Raw genomic sequence first — 23,761 nt, forward strand, 5'->3', positions numbered from 1 at the left:
AAACAGGAAGTTGATATAAGATGGCACAAAAAATAGCTTACAATGTATGACCCACCTATATGAAGAAACACACCAAATTTCAATCAATCAATGCATTGGGAACCAAGATTTTTGTGATGAAATTATTTATCTTCCATTCCATATAGTGAAAAATGGCAAAGTCCCAGGAAACGGGAAGTTAATATTGTACAATACCCGAAATAGCTTAAAACAAATGCCCAATCTTTATGAAACCACACACCAAATTTGAAAACAATATCCATTTGAAGGCAAGATAATTGCATGGAAAAAATGGAGGGACAGTCGGAATGGTGGAAGGACTAGGTGATTATATTAAACCACCTACTTGTTTAACGGGAGTACATGCATAAATATCTGGATGCATTTAGAAAAAAAAAATTGTTAGACTGATGAAGTGCAAACCTTTAGTTTCCTACCAGCTTTGCTGAAGGGGATATTATACAAAACATTTAAGTCACAAGGTACAAAAAATTGCAAGAAATATAAGTAAATTTTTATTGGCACTATAAAATAATACAAGTCTGCTCAGAAGCTTTTGGCACTATTGGAAGTTCATCTTCAGTCAACAGGTCACTTTGTTTCATGCCAGAACAGATAGGATATAGAATCCGATGCTTCTGATATGTGCCAAGCCTGAGAAAAAAAAAGTCAATGTCAAATAACAAATAACAAAATTATACTACCATAAAAAGGCATTCCCTCTACTTTATGTGTACATAGTCTCTTAAAATAAACCACAAAATCTTAGTAGACTTAAATATAAAATGCACAATAGCATTATTTATACGACAAATATTCCCATAAAACATAATATTGTAGTTCGCTCTTACAAGTCAAAGGCAAAGCCCATGTTTCATCTTGAATCCAGGTGTGCTAAAAAGTAGACATACAATGATATTACCACACAATATGGCTCCCTGAAAGTTTCAGATAAACTCATCCAAGTGGTTAACAAGATGATGTAGTACATTTTAAAAATGGCATTTTGTAGTTTATCTGCTGCCAATTATCTGAGGGCATTGTCATGTTTAGTAAGTTATGCACATATACAGCAGTTGCATCAGGTACTTTTATAAAAGAAGTTTAAAGAGGAATTGCAGGTTCAAAGTGTGATGGAAGAACAGAAAAACTAAAAGTGGGGGACAAATACTGTGACGATGTAAAGTAGGACCTGTTACTATTACATTTAGATCCCCTGGCCTTTCCAATAAGTTCTTGGTTCTCAAACCATTTATTCAAGAAACCTATGGTAAAAAGGAAGAAAGGCATTCCTTTTTTAACCTTTATAATGCCCAAAAAAATGGTGGTGTTATACCATTAAGCAAGTACAAATGATGAGGGTATATTTAATTGATGTAGGGTAATGAGATGAGGGAGTCCAAGAGAACCAAGAATCTTTTCAGTTGGCCTTTCGAAAGTTCCTATTTTTAAATCATTTTTTTAAGCTGTAAAATATAAAAAAAAATTATAACACTTCTTCTGTTACTTCATTATTACCAACTCAAAATTACAATATTCCTAGCATGGATCTCTGTATTCTACGAACACTGAAACCACCGTCAATTTCTAGACTGTAGAATATGTAAAATCATCTGTATTAAACAATACCAGAACAAATTTATATATTATGTTTCATACCAATATATCTTGGTGTTGGTGATTGTTCCAAACAAGTAAGCACCTATCATAAGAATTTAACAAGAATTCTCCTTAAACATTTACATGTAATACCTACAGGGTCAAAACTCTGGCAATCTTTCACATGCTTCCAGTCCATCAGTTCGTCCATTCCAAGATTTTTAGTTTGTTTCTAAAACAAACCAAATTTTAAAATGTGTAATAACAGAAGTGCTGTGAACAAACCCAATGCACGTATCATAAAGTTGTCATTTAGCAAACAATTTTGTACCATGTAGCATTTTCACAGTGAACCCCAATCTGACAGCATGTTTGATATACAATATGCAGATGATAAAATATGTGTGTATGGATTTCAGCAGAAGTCTGATTGAGACAGATTAGGAGTTCTCAAGTCATTAAGAGTTTGATTTAATTTCACTGTATTAAAGAATGTATATACAAGTATATGTGCATTGCATAAAAATAGGCTTTTCATATTTTGCCAAATTCAATACATCAAAATATTAGATTTAAAGACAACTCCAAATTTTAAAGTAATAAAAACTGAATGACTGATATAAATGTTTATTATCTAAGTAAAGCCATATTAATATAGTACATCCCTATTCAAACAGTGTTCTAGAGTTAAAATTTCCCTTAATTAAGAAAAAGTAAAACTGAAGTGATTACCTCCCCTTGGAAGTGTTATCTGTAAGGATCAGGCAGATCCTATTATTTGGGATTTTATCCCACTGAATTTTTTCTTCAAATGTAATGCATACATGTATGTATGCCAAATAGTATAAAGTTTGTTTTAAATCAAGAATGGATGTCTCAGAAAATGGTTTTTAAGTTTCCTAACACAGCAACCAAATTTTTCTCAAATTAAGGAGTTATCTCCCTTGTTTCAATAAATTTCAATGCTTCCTATGTAATTTATTTCATGCCAATCATTGCAGTTCATGAAAAACCAATATTTAACTTTTGAGAAATAGGTGAAAAAATTTTGAAAACAAAATTTGTTATATGCCACACACTGCCTAGTTTTTGCTTGGACACCTTCTTAGGAAGATATTCTGTGGTTGTCTTGTCTACTCAGTAGTTCTTTGTTTTTTGTACTTTTTTTTGAGTTTTGCCAGTTAGTTAAGTAAACTTTTGATATAGGGGCCATGAAGAGTTTACTGTTTAGTGTGTGTGCCATACTCTGGATTGAAGACTTTTTAGGTGTTTTTGTACAAGACTACTGGTACTTGGTTGTCCCAAGGACTTGCTTCACTCCTTCTTAAAGGAAATCTAGGAAAACAATAACAACATATAGTTCACCTCACCTTTTTTGATAGAGCAACACCAAGCTGACAAGACCTTACTACTGGCTCCTCTAACTTCCTCACTGCCTCATCCCCTCCACAGCAATCACAACTTAATAGTTCATGTGTATCACAATCTGTTCTCTCATTTAGTGAAAATAGATCCTGTGATATATAATACATTGATTTTCAAAGCACTTGTAGATATACAAGTAGTAAAAATCTTTTAACTGGTAAGGCATTGTAAAATGTGAATGCACTTTAATTTGAGAGTATTAAATTTCCTTGGATCATTGTGGGACTTGTGTGGACTTGACTTTATCATAATAATGCACTTTATAGCAGTGATAAGGAAAGGCAGAGGCCATGTGCCATATACCCACTGAAGCTGAAAATGGCCCATTATAGTTGCAGGATTTTATCTAAAATCTTCATAAATGGCCCATTAACATGTTGAATACTTATAATAAATACTGAAAATGGCCCATTTAAAAAAATTCTTCCCCATCCACTGCTTCATATTATTTGACTTTGTAGTTTAACCAAACCATGAAGTATGCCACTTAATTAAAATTACCAGTACCATTATATATACTATTATTAATAAGAAAAAGTGAAATAATAAAATGATCAAGATTGCCAAAGAACATATAAATTTAATGAGAGCACTGAACTTTTTACATAGATTATAACAGTCTAAAATTAAACAAATTGTTAGCTTACTCATTTGGTTACCTAAAGTTACTTTGAAATACATATTGAAACTAATAAATGTTGATAAAAAAAGTTTTTTTTTCATAATTCCTGTTACCTTTAGGTCATCTAGAGAGAATTGAACATCATTTTTGCCTTTACAGTCCATCACAGCTCCACTCAGACTTTGTTTACTGATCTGTCTCTGGTAAATCTTCTCTTCTAGTGTACCCTGTAAAAAACACTTAAACAACTGTACAAACACATATGATATGACCCTTGTCCTCTAGTGTACCATGTAAAAAACACTTAAACAGCTGTACAAATACATATGACAGGACCCTTCTACTCTAGTGTACCATGTAAAGAACACTTATACAGTTGCACAAACACATATGACATGACCCTTCTCCACTAGTGTACCCTGTAAAAAACACTTAAACAGCTGTACAAACACATATGACATGACCCTTCTCCTCTAGTGTGCCCTGTAAAGAACACTTAACAGCTGCACAAACAGATGACATGACCCTTCTGCCTCTTGTGATATCTTAAGTTACAATTCAGAAAAGAAAAATTGAAAATCACAATACAATTACAAGTATCAATACAAGCATTTTCTACACTGGTTTCAGTCAACTCCTTTATCGCTCTTGATTAAGAATTTATATTAAGCATAACATGAAAGCAATTACATTCTTACCACCACAATTTATTCAAAATAGTCAATGATATTACTATCAACATATCTAACATAATTTTACTTTATGTTCAATAGGGCATTTTTCCAAGATGAAAATGTTAATATCTGCAACAATAAAATTTAAATAGTGCTCGTAAAAGCAACTGACAACAAAAATTAACTTTTGATAGAAAGGGTACAATCTTACAATACACAATGACCAGTATGGAGTAGTTTTTTGACTAATTATCAGTGAGCGTGACATGTCAAATATTTTTCACTGTTGTACAATTTCTATTTTCATTGCTTTAGAATTATAAACATACTGTAGATAACAGTCTGTAAATGTAAACTTGCTTCTTTTGTCCATCTCTCCAAACTCTGGCCATGGCCTAAAATAAAAGGTATAAAAATATCATTAAATACTTTAGAATAAGTAATTGATTATTTAATACATTTATAAGTTGGTATTGCTAATTAATAATTAATGTAAAATTTCATGGATAAACTACTTTCCTTGTAAGTTAATAATTAACATTAAAATATGATGAATTAACTTCTCATTTTCTATGATGAAGTGCAAAGTGTAAAAGGGCTTTGGGGAGCTTAGTTAAAACTGCTTTTTCTGTCCTAAGTGGGCAAATAAAAAATGCAATTTCACCATGGTAATGAGTGAAGACCACTCATTTTTATTTTTATTATAATTTAGATTTTTACTTCGCTCTTTTAATTCTGTTTTGTGTGGTTTTCTTATCTATTCTTATGCCCCTGCTTGAATAGAGCCAGTAAGCCAGTGTCTGGTGATCAGTATTCTGGTTTATTTCCAAGTGATCAAATACAGTTTCTTTTCTAATGCATTAATATTAAAACATGTATAAATGTATAGAGTCATTGTAAGGCTACTGATTTTAGTACAATGCCTACCTGTAAATCATTTGCTGGGTTCCAGTCTATGTCATACAGGACCAGTCTAGAAGCTCCTATCAAATTCAGTCCTACACCCCCAGCCTTTGAACTCAACAGGAATACAACTTTATCAAAATAAAGTGTTTTTGTTCAATATTAGTATCTGTTACTGCTTTACCATCTTATTACTGTAAACTGTGAAATTTTCGAGGCAGTTTTATTTTCGCTATTTTCACACAAAGATCCATAATGCAAAAATAAATTGTTGTGAATATTTCCTTCAAAGAACATTACAGTGCAATTTGATGAACAATTGCCAGTAAAAAATTGCAGGAAAGCAGATTTATAGCAGAAACCGCGAAAAAAAGATGGTGCAAAAATTTACTGGTTTACAGTATTACTTGCATCATTACTTTCTATATTTCATAAATTAAAAGTCCTATGAAAATCATCAGACTTAATCAAAATTTGGATTAATATACTAATTAAACCAAAGCAAAGTTAAGGGTGATATCCCCTCACCAAAATTTGACTCTGTAACTTTAACCTTTAATCTTGAAAATTTACTGGACTTATTTTAGAAGACTGACTAGATGTATATGCCACGTAAATGTTCACAAAAAGTTTCAGATGGACAGATGGTTGGTGGTGTTACTACAATCCTTAACAAATCCTTTTACTAAAGGAATTCAGATGCAAAATAGTGCCTGACAATTCTCTATGTGAAGGTTGACAACAACTTCCTATTCAATTATTTTGAAAAATGAAAAATGATCTTATTAGATTTTTTTTCTCAAAAATTTATAAAACTCAAATGGACTATACAACATACAATGTTTAGAGTAAGAACTGTTGAACTGTGTAACAATATCCTGTCTCTTAGCAGTTGGTGTTTGACCATCTAATCTACAATATTCATAGCCATGTCCATCACAAAACTTCTCAAGGATGTCTAAAGTCTAAAAAAAGAACAAAATTGATCTATCAATTAGAATCTTACTTCATCAAAATCTACATATACCTCATCTGTCTAACCTTCCTATAGAATGTTGTCATCAAAATCTATGAAGTGGTTTGAGGTCTATACAGCTTACAAGATACAAACATGTAAAGCCCTCATGTTCAAGATTCAACAGCAATTATTATTAACTTTTGCACAACTGCATATGATGTCTAACCTTCCTATAAAGTACCATTAAATTTAATGAAGCAGTTTGGAATATGCTAAACTTACAAGATGTGGATGTTCAAAACCCTCTGGATTGTCTCCTGATGAAGGGACCTGACAATAATTATCTTCTTACATGCACAACAACTAATCATGTCTTACCTTGATTAAAAAATTCATCATAATCAAACAGGCAAATTATGATGACATGAGCTTGTAAGTTGTGAATCTGTAAAAACATTATGTTGGATTACCTCCCCTTACAGAAATCCAAAACAGTTATCTCTTAATGAACATCTAAGTGCCACAGATGAGAATCATATGGTTTGCAACATATGATTATCATATCAATCGAACATGATACTATAATCATGTGTTACAGTGAACATATGATTATAGCATAGTTATCATACAAAAATCATGGTTTTCACAAACATGCAAGCATCTAACTTTCATATGATACCCAACATTGTATCAATAATACAATAATTACTGTACCTGGAAATTTGATACCATTTCATTAAACGATTTCTCAATTCAATATACTTGTGCAGTTGTTTATCAAATTGTATGAAATATTCTGTAAGAATATATTTACACCAGTTTTATTTTCACACCACGCGAAGTAAAGTTCAATAGTATATGAGCTGATGGATTTTATTCTTTACCAGAAATTTTCTAGCCTAATTTTAGATTTTTGAGATATTTTATAAATCCATAACCACATTAGTTTCAAAGAAAAAAAACCATCATTTTAGTCATCAAAAGATGAAAGATTTGAGTGTTATAGTACACATGTACCTCTATACTAGAAACTGACATGTGAGAATGAAAGTTAAAAAATTCTCCATAAACTTTATTTGCAGAGTAATAATCTTGATGAATACTTACCTTTGTATGGTTAGACACTAACACTATTTTGTCTCTAGGACAATGTATCTGCATGTCATTCAATAAGTGTTTCAGCACTTTCAGTTTCCCTGAATGTTCTGATTCACAATTATCAGGCATGAAATCGGTTGGATATAATGCTGATAATCCATTGTATATAGAATCCTTGGAATGAAAAGAAACATATAAATCAGGTTAAAACAAGAATGCTGAACAAAACAAAAATGAAATAAAAAAATTGTGAGCAAAGTTCACTAAAGGAAATCCCTGCTCACCATGTAGGTAAACATGTTGTCGAAATATAAACAGTCATCAAACAAGAAGGTCATGTCGCTTTAGTCTGAAATGACCCAGGCCTATAATTATTGAAGGTTCCATAGGGTTCCATACATCTTTACACTATCATGTTTGGTTGTAGCTCGGACCATATCATTAATCTGGATATAAGGAACTACTCAAACTGACCTGGATAGACTTCCAGCATTTCAGTAAAATAATATGGGGAGTATGTGCGATTACTTTTCCTGTATTTCGTAACAAGTCCCCACACCAACAAATAATCAAGAAACTGACACAATTTTCAAAAATTTCCTTTCAAGTTTATCTTAATATTTTAACATGTTTTTTGTCATGCAATGCCTTTAATTGTTAAGTCTCAGAAACATTTTATTAGGTTTCTAGTGGTGATGATATTTGAACACTAATTGCAATAAGCAGTTACAATATTGTGTCTGTGTAGTACTACCTTTTCATCTTACTCAGTTCAAAGTTCATTACAGGTATTGGGACAAATGGAATCCCACTATATGGTATACATATATAAACCTTCTGTCAAAATACATGTACCATATGGCTGTGATAAGCAGTTGCAGAAAAAAAAAACTGTAACAAAAGAATTATTGATAGAAGAACACCATGCTCCCTATATACACTTGATACTTCCACAAAGCAGAGATTTTAATGAAAGTCTTTGTATATTTATTAGAACTTAAAAAAAAAAAATCAAATATAAATACATCCTTTGAAATTCAAACTTGTTTAATGTTGATTTTTTAAGCTGGAAAAAGGCTGGCCTTCAAATTTTCAGGTCGTGCACTAAAGCATAAAGATAAATTGAAACTCATCTTACACATATGAGTTGTGCTATCATGCAAGGATAGACATCAACAAGGACATTTCAATATTATTCAATCATCATCAGATCAAAAGGGGGTTATAATTCCCTCTAAAAACACAAGCTTTTTATTACTTGAAATTAAAAAGGTAAAGCTTTTTCAGAAAAAAAAATTAAAAATTCAAATCCACAAGATAAAAACTTCGTTGTTCCATTACCTGTTCAAGATCATCTGGACATTCATCAGCTTCTTTGGCTTTATTAAGCAGTAGACTTGGATGGTTACATAACTTCTTCAAGGCACCAATACAGATAAGATGAGGAGAGCCATCAAATTTCCCACTTAAACAAGATCTGATCAGTCTACTTGACAATAGCTGTCTGTATAACCTTAACTGTAGAGGACTAGGTCTACAGAATAAAACTAATTCACCTGAAATAATATAAATGTAAATAATATAGGCTGATTGTTATTCCATCATTATTAATTTTTTGTTATTGAAAAAGTAATAAATTCTAAAGAATATCATTTTTACCTTTTTCCATTTTCAGTAAAGATGTAAATGTCAGAATTGAAACCATTTGACCATCTAATAAAAACAACAAACATGATTATTCAAGCTACTAGACTTCAATAAATACTATTCCACTGTTCTTAAAGTCATAGTTTTGAATATGATAAAATTACAACTATCCATCAAAACTGAATATATACACTTAGGAGGTAGATATTTGTTGTTTATTTCCTGAGTTCTCCGTAACAAGAACAGTTTTGTAAGACGTGATAATTCTGCTCCTCTTTCCTCCCCTAAATCTTTCTCAGCTCGTGTTGATTCTGGTTGTCGTGAAGCCACAATTGGTCCTTCATATACTCTCTTAAAAGCTCCACTCGATCCTATAGTACAAAAAAACTTGAATTAGCATTTGAAAAAAGCAGAAGTGATTTTTCAAACATTAAACAACTAAATTTTAATTAGGGTGTTTGTGACAATTTATGGACTCTTAGCCTTTAAGAGTTGAAAAAAATCTGTATCCATTAAAAGAATTTTCATGTATAGTTCATCAGAGCTATTTTAGTTCATGACAATGATACAGGACCAAATTCCATAATAGAGCTTTAATGTAATAATGAGTTGAAATTAGATAAATTACAACTCTGCTTCCAAAACAATTTCAACTGGCATCACATTTTCCATATGCAGTCAGCCATGAACTGTCAGTGAATGTCAAAAGAACAGCATGTGTGTTCACACAATTTATATAGTTATGTTCATATAGTTCACTTTGCAAGATGATGTGACCTGGTCCCTGCAACATAAAACTAAAATATATTTAACACAAAATCTATACACCCCACAACACTGTTAGTGAGGCATACAATAAACTAAGAAAAAGGTTTATACAGGTACCATACCAAGAACACCAGGATTACAAAACTCTACAATGGAGAAGAATTCCTGAAGGTCATTCTGTATTGGTGTACCAGACAACACAACTCTTCTCTGAGTAGGCAAACTCATTATTAACTAAAACAAAAGCAAATCCATAACAATAATAAATTCTTTTATATTCTCATGCATGCCATGGCATGTATATGATAAACATTCTGAATGAAAACCCAACAGCAAAGTTTGCAAAAAATCTTAAGCTATACAAAACAACACAAAGCCATAGTTGTACAATATGTCAAATCAAAATTTCAGTTTGACATGATCAAATAAGATTAATATCTAACCATCCAACAAAATTTCAGTTGTAGAACAGTTGTAAACCATTTCTGAGTCTCTCTGTGGCACTGCAGCAGAAGGCAATAAAAATCATAGGGAAGTTTGCACATTAATCATCATTACAGTTTTCTTTACAAATAAATACTTACTGATGTTGTTTTAATTGCTGTATTCTTTAACCTATGACCTTCATCACAAATGACAAGGTCAAAGTTCACTTGCTTAATAATGTCATAAGCTCTGACAAACATTTCATATGAAATGATAAGTACTGGGTAAATAGCTGTGTTGATGAAATTCTGAAAACCATAAATGCAACATATCAGTCAACTTTAGTGGAATTTGAACAGAATTTTAGCACACAATACAACCATTTTCCTGTTTTTCAATGTTAATAGTCCCATAACTATGTAACAAAACAAATTGGAAGACAAAAAAAGTAACTCCTCTTATGATGGCAACAATTGTACAAAAAAATATAATCCTTCTAAGCATTTAAGAGTGGCTGTATAACATGGTGAAAATAAAAAGATTTATATAAGGATATCAAACAAATCAACTTACTTCCACCCGTTTCTCAGAGCTGACACAGTACACTGATATTCTCTCAGTCCCTAACCATTTCTTGAATTCCTGATTCCAATTCTACAAAGTATCTTGAAGTATTTTGTATCTAAGAAAAAATATTGAATATTCTCCATTCCTTATAATTTTTAGACCTTGTCAGATATGAAATTATGAATATCTAACAAGAAAATATGTCAACATAAGGTCAATGATAAAATGGTATTTAATCTTAAAGTCCATATCATAGTAAACAAGTGTACACAGTTTTATGACTTCAGCTTCATAGAAAGTACAGTTACAATGAAAACATTAATCTTACATGTGACAGACTGGCAGACAGAAATCTGTATGATTCTATCACTTGTTTGTTTGTTTGTTTGTTTGTTGGGGTTTAACGTCCGAGCAGCAATATTTCAGCTATATTCAGACAATGAACATGAAATTGATGATAAAATGAACATGAAATGATGATGAAATGAAAAAGGGATGGGACACAAGGACAATGGGGTCGACAAATTTTGATTGCCACTGGAAATAGGGAGAGGTGGGTAGGGTCAGGCAATTTTGCCTCCCGTGGCAGAGCCCTATGGTTCCTACTCCTATCGAATACCACATTAGGGATCTTTAACGTGCGAGGAACGTGGCATCTTTCCCAACACAGTGCACTACTATGATTTGCGGTCAGGTTTTCCGTATTATAGCCTGACAACCCCAGCATATAACACGCCAGGGGCACCCCATTCCACCACCTGGGGCACACATCCCAGTTGCTCTGTGGGCAAAGCGCCCCAGCCCCCGGCTAGGGTTCCTAGCACTATTTAGTCACCTTTTACGACAAGCTTAGCGCTGCTGCAGGCCTATTCTTTTAACATCCGGACCTGCACGGGGCTCTATCACTTGTAGAAAGACATGAATTAAAGAACAGCACTGCCTAGAGGATTCAAGTGTAAGTAGACTGGACAAATTCGTATGTAAGTAGAGTAGCGGATTCGGACTCTGTAGACTGGAAGAATCACATGTAAGTAGACCCACGACCCTACATTTACCTACTTCCATTTTCAGATGAGAATTACATCAAATACAGTAGTTGACCAAAAATCTGTATAATATTTTAAAGGACAGTAATAAAGAGAAATGATAGTAATTAAAGTATAAATTATAAAATGGCATTAATTTCAAAGAACTATACCTTGACAAGACTACCAGGTGTAATAACCAAGGCTTGCTTCACAATAGATCTCCCTCCATAAGGTCCCTGTTTGTGTAAAGTCCTAGAATTAAAAGGAGAAAGTCGTTGTGATTCAATTTCAGTACAAATGAATAGAATTAATTACTCTAAGATTATAACTGATTGTCTTCATGGAGTTAAAGTGTTCCAGACAAGATGATCTGTTTATCACTACTTTCGCTTTCAAATCATTGATAACCTACATGTTTCTTTAGTTTCTAGCAATAAACTTTCTTCTTATTCTAAAATGTTGAGAAGCACTGAATTTTCCTCTTACTCTATACTGAAAAACAAAAGATCAAAGGGATAATGGAAGTATCAATAACATTGAAAATTCAGTAGTCTTCATCTTATCTACCGGTGCATTTCCAAAGGATGTTTGTAAAAATAGTTAAAAAAAAAAAACATTGACCAAGAATGAAGATTGAATAGACAGTTTTTCATTACCAAATCAGTTTAGACTATATCCAAACAAGTGGCTTATGTTAAAACAATATGCCCTTACAAACTGATAATATCCAATATCTTCTTTGGCCAGGAGATAAAAGCTGTCTGAACCAAGCCCCTTCCAGATTGAAGAGTTTATTTGGTTACACAGCCAAATGTGCCACATATGATAATCCCCTATGTTGCTTGATTCATATGATAATCATATGATAAAAACATATGATATTTAACATATGATAGTCATATGATTATCATATGATTCTTACGTGTTAATTTTGGCTAGAAAACATATGACAATCATGCCACTATCATATATAAATTGAAACATGATCATCATATGGTGCTCGATTCATATGATAAAGATATGGTGCAAACCATGTGATTCTCACGAGTGGTATATTTGCAAATATCGGGTTCAGTTTACAGTGGTTAAAAATCCAAATCTTATTTGAAGGGATATGGCAACAGAAGCATATTTAATGATTCTGTAGAGTTCCATACATTTTAACTGATATTTTTGGATGTAGCTTGGACTATATTGTTTATCCAGACATAAAGTCATAAGGACCACTCAAATCCATTTGAAAACAATAGGGACTCTCCACTTGAAATGTCAGAGTAGTGGGATTTATTTTTTCTGCTGATATCCAAATAAAATTGTTTATTAGTGTCTGTCCTCTACTACTTTTCATCAGACTCAGGTTAAAGCTCATAAGAAATATTTGGCCATATAAAGAATAGATGGCTGGTATTAAGAAAGGTTCCCTGTTTATTTAGTGACTGGTTTAGATATGTTTCACTGTATTACTGAGGTATACCTGTTATAATTGACATACATACCAAAACAAAGATATACACTGGAGTGTTTTACCGAGTCCCATATCATCTCTAAAACACAAACAAAAAAAATAAAACTTGAACAAATAATCTGACAATTTTCTACCTTAAGTTACTTCTAAATGAAAACCTATTCATAAAATACGGAGAAACTTATCATAAAAACACAAAAGAAAACATTTACGAACATAACATAGAAATTGTCAATGTTCCACCTAGAATTTTTCATTAGCAGCATGGCGAATAAAGGTTCACTTTCTTTGACAGAAAATGTATGATTTATTTATCTGGATGAGCATTTGAAGTATGAGGAAAAGATGCATACAAATACTAGTATTATTCTCTGTCCAATAACACACATGTAATGTAATTTACTATGCTTACGCCAGAATAGCTCCATATCCACCATAATCCCGATACCCCATGACACATTCATATAGAAACTGTACCCCTTCCCTCTGATGAGGACGTAGGTGTGTAGAGAGATAGGGATCTACCACTACATCTACCACAGGTAAATTCTTCTTGTTGTACTGCCACTGTAATTCAAATGTAAATTACCAGTAAGTTGGAGTTTGTCTGTAATACACAAAGGTATAAACGTATGTGCCCCAAGATTAAATGGCATGTAACTCAGGTCATTAAAGTTTCCAGGTCATCTCATGGACATTTTCCACATACTTTGCTGCTATTGACCTGCTACAAATGTACAGTAAGAGCATTTATGCTGCATTATTCTACAAGTTCTTTAAAAAGTTAATAATTTGTGGATTGCAAATTTTATTTGACATTGAATACAATAATACATATACATGTATATACAATTTACACTTTAAATGTTTTGATTGTGCAGTGTACATGTAAATATAAAGAACAAACTATAGCATGAAGCATACTTAGGTGCCTAAAATAAGTATGCTTATGTACCCAAGGACTAGCAAGAATTTCCTATGAACCAAATATGTAACAAATCACTGTCATAACTTTGTTGGCAAAGGAAAAATATATTTTCAATCATGCTAACAAAGTAAAACTACCCACCTGATGTTACTGGCAAGGTCCTGGCATCACTAATGCGCCTGGCATGTTAGGTCATGCCAACAAGGTAAAACTACCCACCTGATGTGACTGGCAAGGTCTTGGCATCATTAATGCACCTGGCATGTTGGGTCATGCCAACAAGGTAAAACTACCCACCTGATGTGACTGGCTAGGTCTTGACATCACTAATGCACCTGGCATGTTAGGTCATGCCAACAAGGTAAAACTACCCACCTGATGTGACTGGCTTGGTCTAGGCATCACTGATGCATCTGGCATATTAGGTCATGCCAACAAGATCAAACTACTCACCTGATGTGACTGGCTTCACTAATGCTTCTGGTATGTTAGGTCATGCCAACAAGGTAAAACTACCCACCTGATGTGACTGGCTAGGTCTTTGCATCACTAATGCATCTGGCATGTTAGGTCATGCCAACAAGGTAAAACTACTCACCTGATGTGACTGGCAAGGTCTTTGCATCACTAATGCACCTGGCATGTTAGGTAAGGCCAACAAGGTAAAACTACATGCCTGATGTGACTGGCAAGGTCTTGGCATCACTAATGCACCTGGCATGTTAGGTAATGCCAAGGTAAAACTACCCACCTGATGTGACTGGCTAGGTCTTTGCATCACTAATGCACCTGGCATGTTAGGTAATGCCAAGGTAAAACTACCCACCTGATGTGACTGGCTAGGTCTTGGCATCACTAATGCACCTGGCATGTTAGGTAATGCCAAGGTAAAACTACCCACCTGATGTGACTGGCTAGGTCTTGGCATCACTAATGCACCTGGTGTGTTAGGATCATACCTTGGTTTGACAAGAACACTGCTCTGTTAAAGATAATGTACCAATTAATAAGGCATGAAAATAATGTATAATATAAATAAGTCTACTAATGTCTGAAAAAAAATCATTTCACTAGACTCTGATATGAACTTATGTAAAACTATATTTCTACTTACAGCATATACAAATGTACATGTGCAGGTAAATGTATCTGCAGTTTAAGAAAATAATATATTAAGCTCAGATGTAACAAATATTACAAGTAACACTAGAGACGAAAATCTAACCAGTGTGGAAACACCTGAACCCCATCCACCTACTCTGAAAACAAATGAATGAGATTTTGTGTCAAACAAGCAAACAAAAGGTTCCACAGATTTTTAAAGCTGTCCTCTATTAGAACAATTCATCATCTATCCTACATTGCCTATTAAACATTGCCATTCACTGTCTTCATAACTATTGAGTGTCAAGTTGTAGCACTCCTGTTTAAATGCAAGAGATTGTGATTTCAATCTCTAATAGATATTAAATTACCATCAATACCTTTCTAAACACTTACCTGTACTACAGATGTAGCCCTCCCATCCTGCAGAGGGTTCACAAACTTTTTATTGCTAACTCTTTCTGGTACACATGTTTTTCCTAATAAGAGGAATTACATAAGTAATGCCTTATATCAAATTGAGATATAAATAATAATTGAACAAGAACATGTAAGTCAAGATATGAAAAATATGCATTAATGGATTATTTAGTGATACCACACCATTTAATGGTAAAAATAGGGGGATAGCAACATTTTTAAAATGGCTTAACTTGAAAACTGAATTTGGGTGTTTTCTGAAATTTCAACTTAACCTGTATAATATGATACTAAACAACTGTGCAAAGTTTTAAAAAAAATCATTCATCCGTTCTCAAGTTATCATCTTGAAACTGTAAGGGACAGACAGTCAAACAAATGGACATTTTGGGGGGTATCACATAATATTTCGCCTCTACATGTGACAGGGTGTAAAACACTTGACAATGAAGTGAACTTTATCCTCTGATCTACAGAATAAGGACAGTTTTGAAGTCAAGGACATATCACAGTCAGTCAAACAGGATGACATTTGATATTTTACGTCAAGTCATTAATAACTGGCATTATTCTGTTTAGTGGTAAAATGGTTGATTTTACATAACATATTCATTGGTAATTGTCCATATTTAAAACAATATAGACATAGCATATATGACGAGTCTTAAAGAGGTAGGGTAAGGGGCATAACTCTTGAAATCAGTGATGTGCTTGTGTCATATTCAATTTCACCAAAGCCTATCAAGGTTTCATCAGATTCAGAATGAAATCAATCCAAGTTACTTTGATGCTTACATGAGATCGATGTCAAATGCTGAATACAAACATTCAAATGACTTGTCAAGAGTCTTAAAGTTTACAGAAACAAACATTTTTTGTTTAAAATCCCTTTCATCTTGCTATACAATAATTTTCAATCTCACACCAGTCGAGTGAGAATGAAAATTATTATATAGCTGCACAACATGCATGATGTCATGTAGCACTCCGCCAAAAAAGTCCTGGAGGGAATTTTTCTCAGCGCTTAGTAAATTTACATATTTAAGTTAGGATAACTGAAAATAAAAGAAAACTAGTACCTTACACTTCAGCGAAACAGTGATAAACAAATTATTTAATATTTTTTCAACCTGTGGGTGTTTCTCATGCTCATCTCATCTCGCAGCATAGCCACTCAACGAGATAAGTATGAGAAACTCCCTCTCATTGAAAAAATATTAAAAAACCAAACATTTCAAGTTAGTGTTTAATACAATATCAGATAATGATTAACTACCACTATAAAGTTTAATATTATACTTGTACAACAGTAGACTTGCCTGAAATATCAGATGAAACTCCTCCGGCAGCTGAAGAGAAACATTTTCCAGATTTGAACTGCTCTTCTGTTAATACAGACATAACCTTTTAAAAAGAGCAAAATGAATCATGTTTAAAGGACAGTTTTAATAAATGTATAGCTCTGTTATAGGCAATACCAATCAGCAACAAGCATCATTTCACTCTTAAATATAGGCATTTTCCAACTTGCCCATCAAAGCGGAAAATGACGACTATCCATACCATTGTTTTGAAGCTGCATGGATGACACCCACTTCAAATCAAAAAGGTTGTTTTTCTTTCCAATCAATTTGAAACTTGCATCTTAGAATTGATAACTTGATAATTAATAACTTCTAAAATAAGTATACTGTACCCAAAAGTTAACACGTTTATTAATCATGTAAGAATGAAATAATACCATAAACTTCCTTATTAAAAATAAAATTGCATTTTTTTTTCAAACTCTTGATACCATTGTCTGCTACTAGTTTTTGATAAAAAAAATTACAAAACAAATGTATTTAGCTTCACTCAAAGCTTGAGGCAAGGATTCCTTACCTGTATAAGTTTTCCACCTATTGTAAGTGTTTCATCGTCTTTCAGGACCAGGAGATCTGATGACTTGTACCCTGTACCTTTACCTATCCTAAAAGGCGAATCTCAACTACAGCTTTATAGCATAATGAAATGCTCAACTACAGCCTTATAACATAATGAAGTGCTCAACTACTGCTTTATAGCCCAAGTGTAGTATATAGAAAAACTAAACTAACACTCCCTGTAAGAACTGAAAAAACTGTGAGCAAAATATTTGCTGAAATGTTTGAAGCACACTTAATTGAAAGGTAAATAAATTGTTCGTTGACAAATCAAATACGTTTCTGGAGTGCTTGATTTTAACCTTAATTCCACAATGTCAAAGCTTGTCATACAATCACAGACACTCTAGAAAAAAAAGAACAAGGATGTGCACTGCTTTTATTTTTTGTGTAAATCTTCGCCTTTTCTTTTTTATTACATTTAAGAGAAAAATTGAAAGGAACCTTAAAACCCCCTTTCATTTTCACCCAATAAGGTTGGCATGTGTAATTGGTAGTATATGTGTATATACCAGCAGTTAGATAGACCTTACTCTTTTCCTTCCATGTCAAGTAAAGAAACACTTCTCCCTGTGGTTATCAGTACAGCTGTAAAAAAATATGTAAACAGCAAAAATGTCTTAACTAAACACTGCAAAATACACAACAAACCAGTCTAAACCAAACCCAGAATATTCCTGAAAAATGTCCAATCTATTCATCCCATGAGGTCCACATCTCAATTTCAAAGCATTTTAAACACAAATAAACCTAAAACCTGTTACTTGAAGTTGTTTATACATGTATATAAGAGATGCAATGTCTTCAACACCAGCAAAGGATGGTTTAATTTTATTAAAAGTTCATTGTAGGTAGAGATTTTACTGTGCCAAGACTGAAATGTGCCTAATTGGCCTGTTTTAGGTCAATATAACCAACATGAATTTCTGTTGCTTCAGTATTATTTCAAATGTACATGTATTTGTAACCACATTCATTAAAGGTACCTAGCAATGTTTATAGACCTAAGGTATTTGGCCATTTTTTTGCATCTGAAATTACATATACATGTACATTAAACAAAATGCATTTTATATGAATTTGGAATTATCCATTGTTGAACACTTCAAAAATTTTGGTAAAATTAGGTCAGCAAAGTATCAAAAATAGAATGGTAGTTAAGTTTCTTTTCTCTAAAATACTCTTCAGAAAGCCTTTTTATATGATTCTACCAAATGCTAAAGTTAATAGAAGATGCAATACATACCATCCCCTTCCCATTTCTTATGCTGCAATAAATAAAAAAATATGAAGCAAATGCTGTAAATTCAGATATTATTGCAATAGAATTATTATTGCTAAAAATGTGATCAAGCAAAGGATTGAAAAGAGCAATAATTATAACTCACTTTAATATGGAAGTTTTTACTTTACATCAGTGATATTTTCATTTATATTGCAAAAATACAAATTATATTTTGGTAGAGACTCACAAATTGGCAATAAATTTTATGCAGCCATTTTTTTCTGAATTCAAAGTGAACTGAATTAAATTCAATAATGATTTTTAAAATTCATGAAAATAACTGTACTGAGTATTGACTGATATAGAGAATCACAGATCACTATAAATTTTAAATTATGATTTTCTCCAAAATACACAAGTTGTATATGTTACCAAGGAAACAATAGCATTCCCTTGACACATAAAGCTTGACCAAGAAATTCAATCTGTGACCTTGAATTTAGACCTGAATTCAGATTTTCCAAAGGAAAGTATGCACATTAAATATGTTAGTCAAAATCTAAATTTACTGCTGAAGTTTGTTGATTATTGCTTTCATTATGATATTGATTTTTAAAAGGTCTGGTTTGTAAACGTATTATAAACACAAATGTCTGGGAAGAATATTTACTGTTTTGGAAAGAGAGATGGTAGCATCAAACAACCCATGTTGCAGCTTCATTAATGATTGGATATTAAAATAAAACTTCTTCTTCTCCACTCAACTGTTTTCTTCTGCAAACTATATTACAAATTTCGTATCAGTCTTTTCTTCATTTCTTTACTTTTTCTATTTATAATAAATTGATCATTTTAATAATTAGACTTCACGAACCTTTTTATTAGAGTTTTTACACCACATCACACTCAGGTATCGAGAAGATTCTCCTGGACTACCACTATTTGAATTATTATCATCGTTTACTTTAGCTACAGGAACAGAAAATGTAAACTGTTAGGACTTGATACATTAAAATGTCCTAGAATGTGTAATCATTGCATTCTCCTCTTGGCTAATACCTTGATGAATTGTATGTTTCAGCACTGTATACCCGATTGTAACATTAAAAAAAGAATGCACCCAGAAATAAATTGGAATATTTTGCCTTTCCATGATTTACCAAAAGAATGCCGTCAACTGCATAGCAGGTTATTTCAAAGTGTGCACCACAGACAATGAAGTTATTTCAAATAGACCAAAAAAAAAACAGTCATTCCTTATACTGGTAATTTACCAAAATTCAATGAGTAAATCATTAAAAAAGATTGAGGACGTCACAATCATTACAAAATTTGGTCAATGAAATGATTTACAAAATGTCTTATCCAATCATAAACCATGTTACTTCTGAAATTAAATTATTGATTATTAATCTATTGCTTTACATCTACATTCATTAGCAGCAGGCAATACATTTTGTATGTAAAAACAAATCTTATAAATAAAAAGTTTAATTGAACAATAATCATACATTTGTACATCAAAAATGATTGTACACAGAAACATATCAAACCAAAATTCTTTCAGACTGTAGAGTTTTTTTGGTTAAGGCTGGTATTCAATTTACCCAGGTTCAATATACACTTAAGGAGGTAGATCTAAGGTATGGGACACAACTCTAATAAATCATTGAAATGTTTGTATTTAGTTTTTCACATCAATCTCATTTAAGCATCAAAGTAACTTGGATTTATTTCATTGTTTCAAATGAAAGCTTGAAAGGCTTTGGTGAAACTGAATATGATACAAACACATATCACTGATTTCAGGGGTTATGTCCCTTACCATAGGTTTACCTCCTTAAACTTATACAAAGAGATTTTAACATATGTCTGGAATAGACAGGTTTCCCTGAACTTGAATAATAGTTATTACTTGTGGTTTCAAATGTGATTAGTGAAATCACAAGTACAAAAACAATAAAATAAAGAATAGTCATAGTTAAATCCAGATTTGAAAAACAGAAAATCTGCTTAACAGTCAAAGAAAATCATTCATACTAACTGCCTTCCTGAGCAATGCCATCCAGATGAAGTCTAGACACGAGAGGATTCGTTTTCTGTGTGAATACATTATCATTTCTCTGTTGTAATGGTGGATTAAATCCTTTTGTATTGGTTTTAATTGTTGATTCTAAAGCTTCTTTATTTTCAGACGATGCTGTACCTGAGCTGTAGGAAATAGAATTAAAATGTACTGGTATTTGTACAAATGTATCAATTAAAAGTTATGCCATATGAAGAGCCAGAACAACACATGAAACTCTGCCCCTAACCCTTCAAAAAAAGGTGGTAGCAACTAGTGATGTTAAATTTACTTGATTAAAAAGATGCTGACATAAATTAAATGAGTACCAGTATGCACTTCCACAAACCAAAAAAAAGGAAAGACAACTTTATGTCCTGTCAGTATAATTTGTTGTATCCCATGTATATGGGATACTTACATGTACAACAATTAAAATCGGGTTCCTACCCTATTTAAATAAATATTTTAAATCATTTTGAGAGAAAAAGTCACACTATTTTAAGTGTGGCCAGGATGTTTGATGCATATTTTAGTGAAGAAAGATTAATTGACATCAATGTTTTAAAAAAACTAAATATGCACACAAGCAAATAAGACTTTTATATGTAAAAACAATTGTTACCTTAGAACTGGAGAACTTTTTTCTTGCTGAGGTGTGTCCTTCAAAACAATTAATGCATGTGATGTTTCATCAATGTAAAAGTCAACATATTGTAACTGCGTGGGCATACGTACTAAACAGATACAGATTTGTGGTAAAGTGATGCTAATGTAACAGCATACCAAATTATATGATTGACCTAGCACAAGTAGTTAAACCGGTAATCAGAAAACTTAACATGAAATTTAAAATTTAAAAGACAATAGACTGTGACTGTGGGGGCAAATGCATGAAATGGATAGAGAACTGTGCTATAGTGATACCAATGCAACTGCGTACCAAATATGATTGAACTAGCACAATTGGATCACATCAAACTGACCTATCAGAAATCTTAAAGTGAACATGGATGCCAGACAAGTTTTACCTAAGTCTCGCCATTCACAACATTTGTCAAGGCGAGACAAAAACAGCAATAAAAAGTACAGAAAATTTTACTTTTACTGAGTAGCATTCTTATTACAATGTACATGTATAATAAGTTATTCTATCCCTAGGATGGGATATCAGCCTAAGATCAAATGAAAAAAAATTCTTACAGTTCATAAGAACCATATATTCCCAACAGTTCCAACCATCCTACATTCATGAGCCACGCCTTCATCCCAATTAGGAAAAAGATTAAAAAATCTATGTTCAATGTCCTGGCCAGACCTACACATGAAATAATTCAAAATAATTTGTATGTGGTTACTGCTCTTTCATCTAGCATTTAAAGTCTTACAGTAAGATCACACCATGTTTACATGATAAAATATATTAATATTGACTATACGATTTCTAGCCTTTTTTACCTGTAAAGTTTGATTTAATCCAACACCAGTCCCCCTAGAATCATCTTTAAATGGTACCGCAAACCTTGGACGCTTTGCTGGATTAAACTGACTTGGTGCACCTGATCTTCTCATCTTAATATTTCAAAGGGAACATTGACCTTTTAGTAACTTTTTTACCATGGCTGCAAATAAAAAAAAACATTTGAAAGTTATATAAATATAAACCAATGATGAAATCAGGACATATATGCACTTGAAAAACTCATCTGACAAGTTTCTTTTTTTAATAAAGTACAATGTACTAAAATAATAAATCACACATGAATTTAAACTTGACTGATCCCAGCAATGTCCCCCAAATAACCTCTGACATCAAAGAAGCCACATAGTATATAGTTTGACACTGTGACAAGTTTGACAGAGTCTTCAGTGTGTAAACAACAGAAAGAGATTATTTTCTGCAATGACACCTACCAGTGTGCACACATCTTAAAAAGAACAAATTTAATAGGTCATAATTAAAGAAATAAATTGTATAGACATTCCGGATAGTAAAGGAGAAAAGGTGAATATCATGTACAAAAATGTTGAAAAATTATACAATAAATGATAAAGAAGGAAGTTACACTAGTGATGGTAAAAACAAGAGTAAAACATAAATTGTTAGACCCCATCCTTTGAGTGATGGTATAAAAATACCAGTGCTTGATTTCACACATCCACATCTTGTTCATATACATGTACAATTATGATTTATATATATTAATGAATAGAGAATAAATTTCACAAATGTGAACTTGTGTTATCAACCCTTGAGATAACATTTGTATATTGTGGCAGAACAGCCCACCCATGTTGTAGTAGGTAGTACGTTTAAAGAGTTAATTGACTTGGCTACAGGGATAAGTCCCCAAGAAGTCAATCCAAGGTGGTGATGGTATGATTAGTGATAACTGGAGTCAAATAAACCTGATGTGAATCTATATGTACATGTATGTGATAAAAAAATGTTCACATTGTATCACACTATCGATCCCCTCCAAAAAAATCTCTAAAATAATTTCTGTTATAAATCTATGTAAGTATTTAGTTCAACACCTACAAAATATTAACTAAAAATATTGTCTGGGCTACCAGCTTGTATTTCCTAATTTTTACCCCTGAAATATGGAAAATGTGTGATTTCCAATGTGAATCCTAAATTAGGCTAAAACTAAAAGGGAGTAAAGGTGAGACTCGTGTTATGCTCTCCCGTTACAATATTCATACACTGAGCAAGTCCATGTGGATCTTTATTCAATATGAATAGTTTAATCAGCATTGGCTTATATTTTATAAAGGATAAGATGTGTTATCTCATATTTTGACGGTATATACATGCATGTAATATTTGTTTCAATTTAATTTTCCCGCTACGCAGTTATCTCCCATGATGAATTTAATATCTGGACCAAGGTCGGGAAAACTCTGACCGGAA

The 23,761-nt window shown here is 32.5% G+C and overlaps 1 protein-coding gene across 2 annotated transcripts; it reads right to left on the minus strand.

The window, feature by feature from the left end:
• Positions 1-502: 502 nt before the first annotated feature.
• On the minus strand, positions 503-23,723 carry LOC148619477 (DNA repair and recombination protein RAD54B-like). 2 transcript variants are annotated; one of them, XM_088579380.1, is made up of 27 exons: positions 23,662-23,723; positions 22,303-22,466; positions 21,470-21,507; positions 20,824-20,990; positions 19,654-19,748; positions 18,801-18,822; positions 18,088-18,142; positions 17,514-17,601; positions 16,952-17,036; positions 15,609-15,691; positions 15,010-15,090; positions 13,593-13,747; positions 13,212-13,259; positions 11,886-11,967; positions 10,694-10,774; positions 10,279-10,428; positions 9,817-9,928; positions 9,118-9,297; positions 8,621-8,835; positions 7,289-7,453; positions 6,062-6,188; positions 5,248-5,354; positions 4,650-4,715; positions 3,760-3,873; positions 2,970-3,113; positions 1,757-1,831; positions 503-654 (listed from the first exon to the last, which is right to left on the minus strand). In XM_088579380.1, the coding sequence occupies exons 2-27, from the start codon at positions 22,414-22,416 to the stop codon at positions 592-594; spliced, it is 2,712 nt and encodes a 903-aa protein (XP_088435506.1). In that variant the 5' UTR covers positions 22,417-22,466; positions 23,662-23,723; the 3' UTR covers positions 503-591. The 2 variants fall into 2 exon arrangements, with proteins under 2 accessions (XP_088435506.1, XP_088435505.1); XM_088579379.1 differs by having other exon boundaries at positions 23,554-23,694.
• Between the last annotated feature and the right edge of the window lie 38 nt (positions 23,724-23,761).

Source organism: Perna viridis, chromosome 4 (assembly GCF_037379345.1).
Source record: "Perna viridis isolate PV_CMFRI_1.1 ecotype Kerala chromosome 4, ASM3737934v1, whole genome shotgun sequence".
Lineage (NCBI taxonomy): Eukaryota > Metazoa > Mollusca > Bivalvia > Mytilida > Mytilidae > Perna > Perna viridis.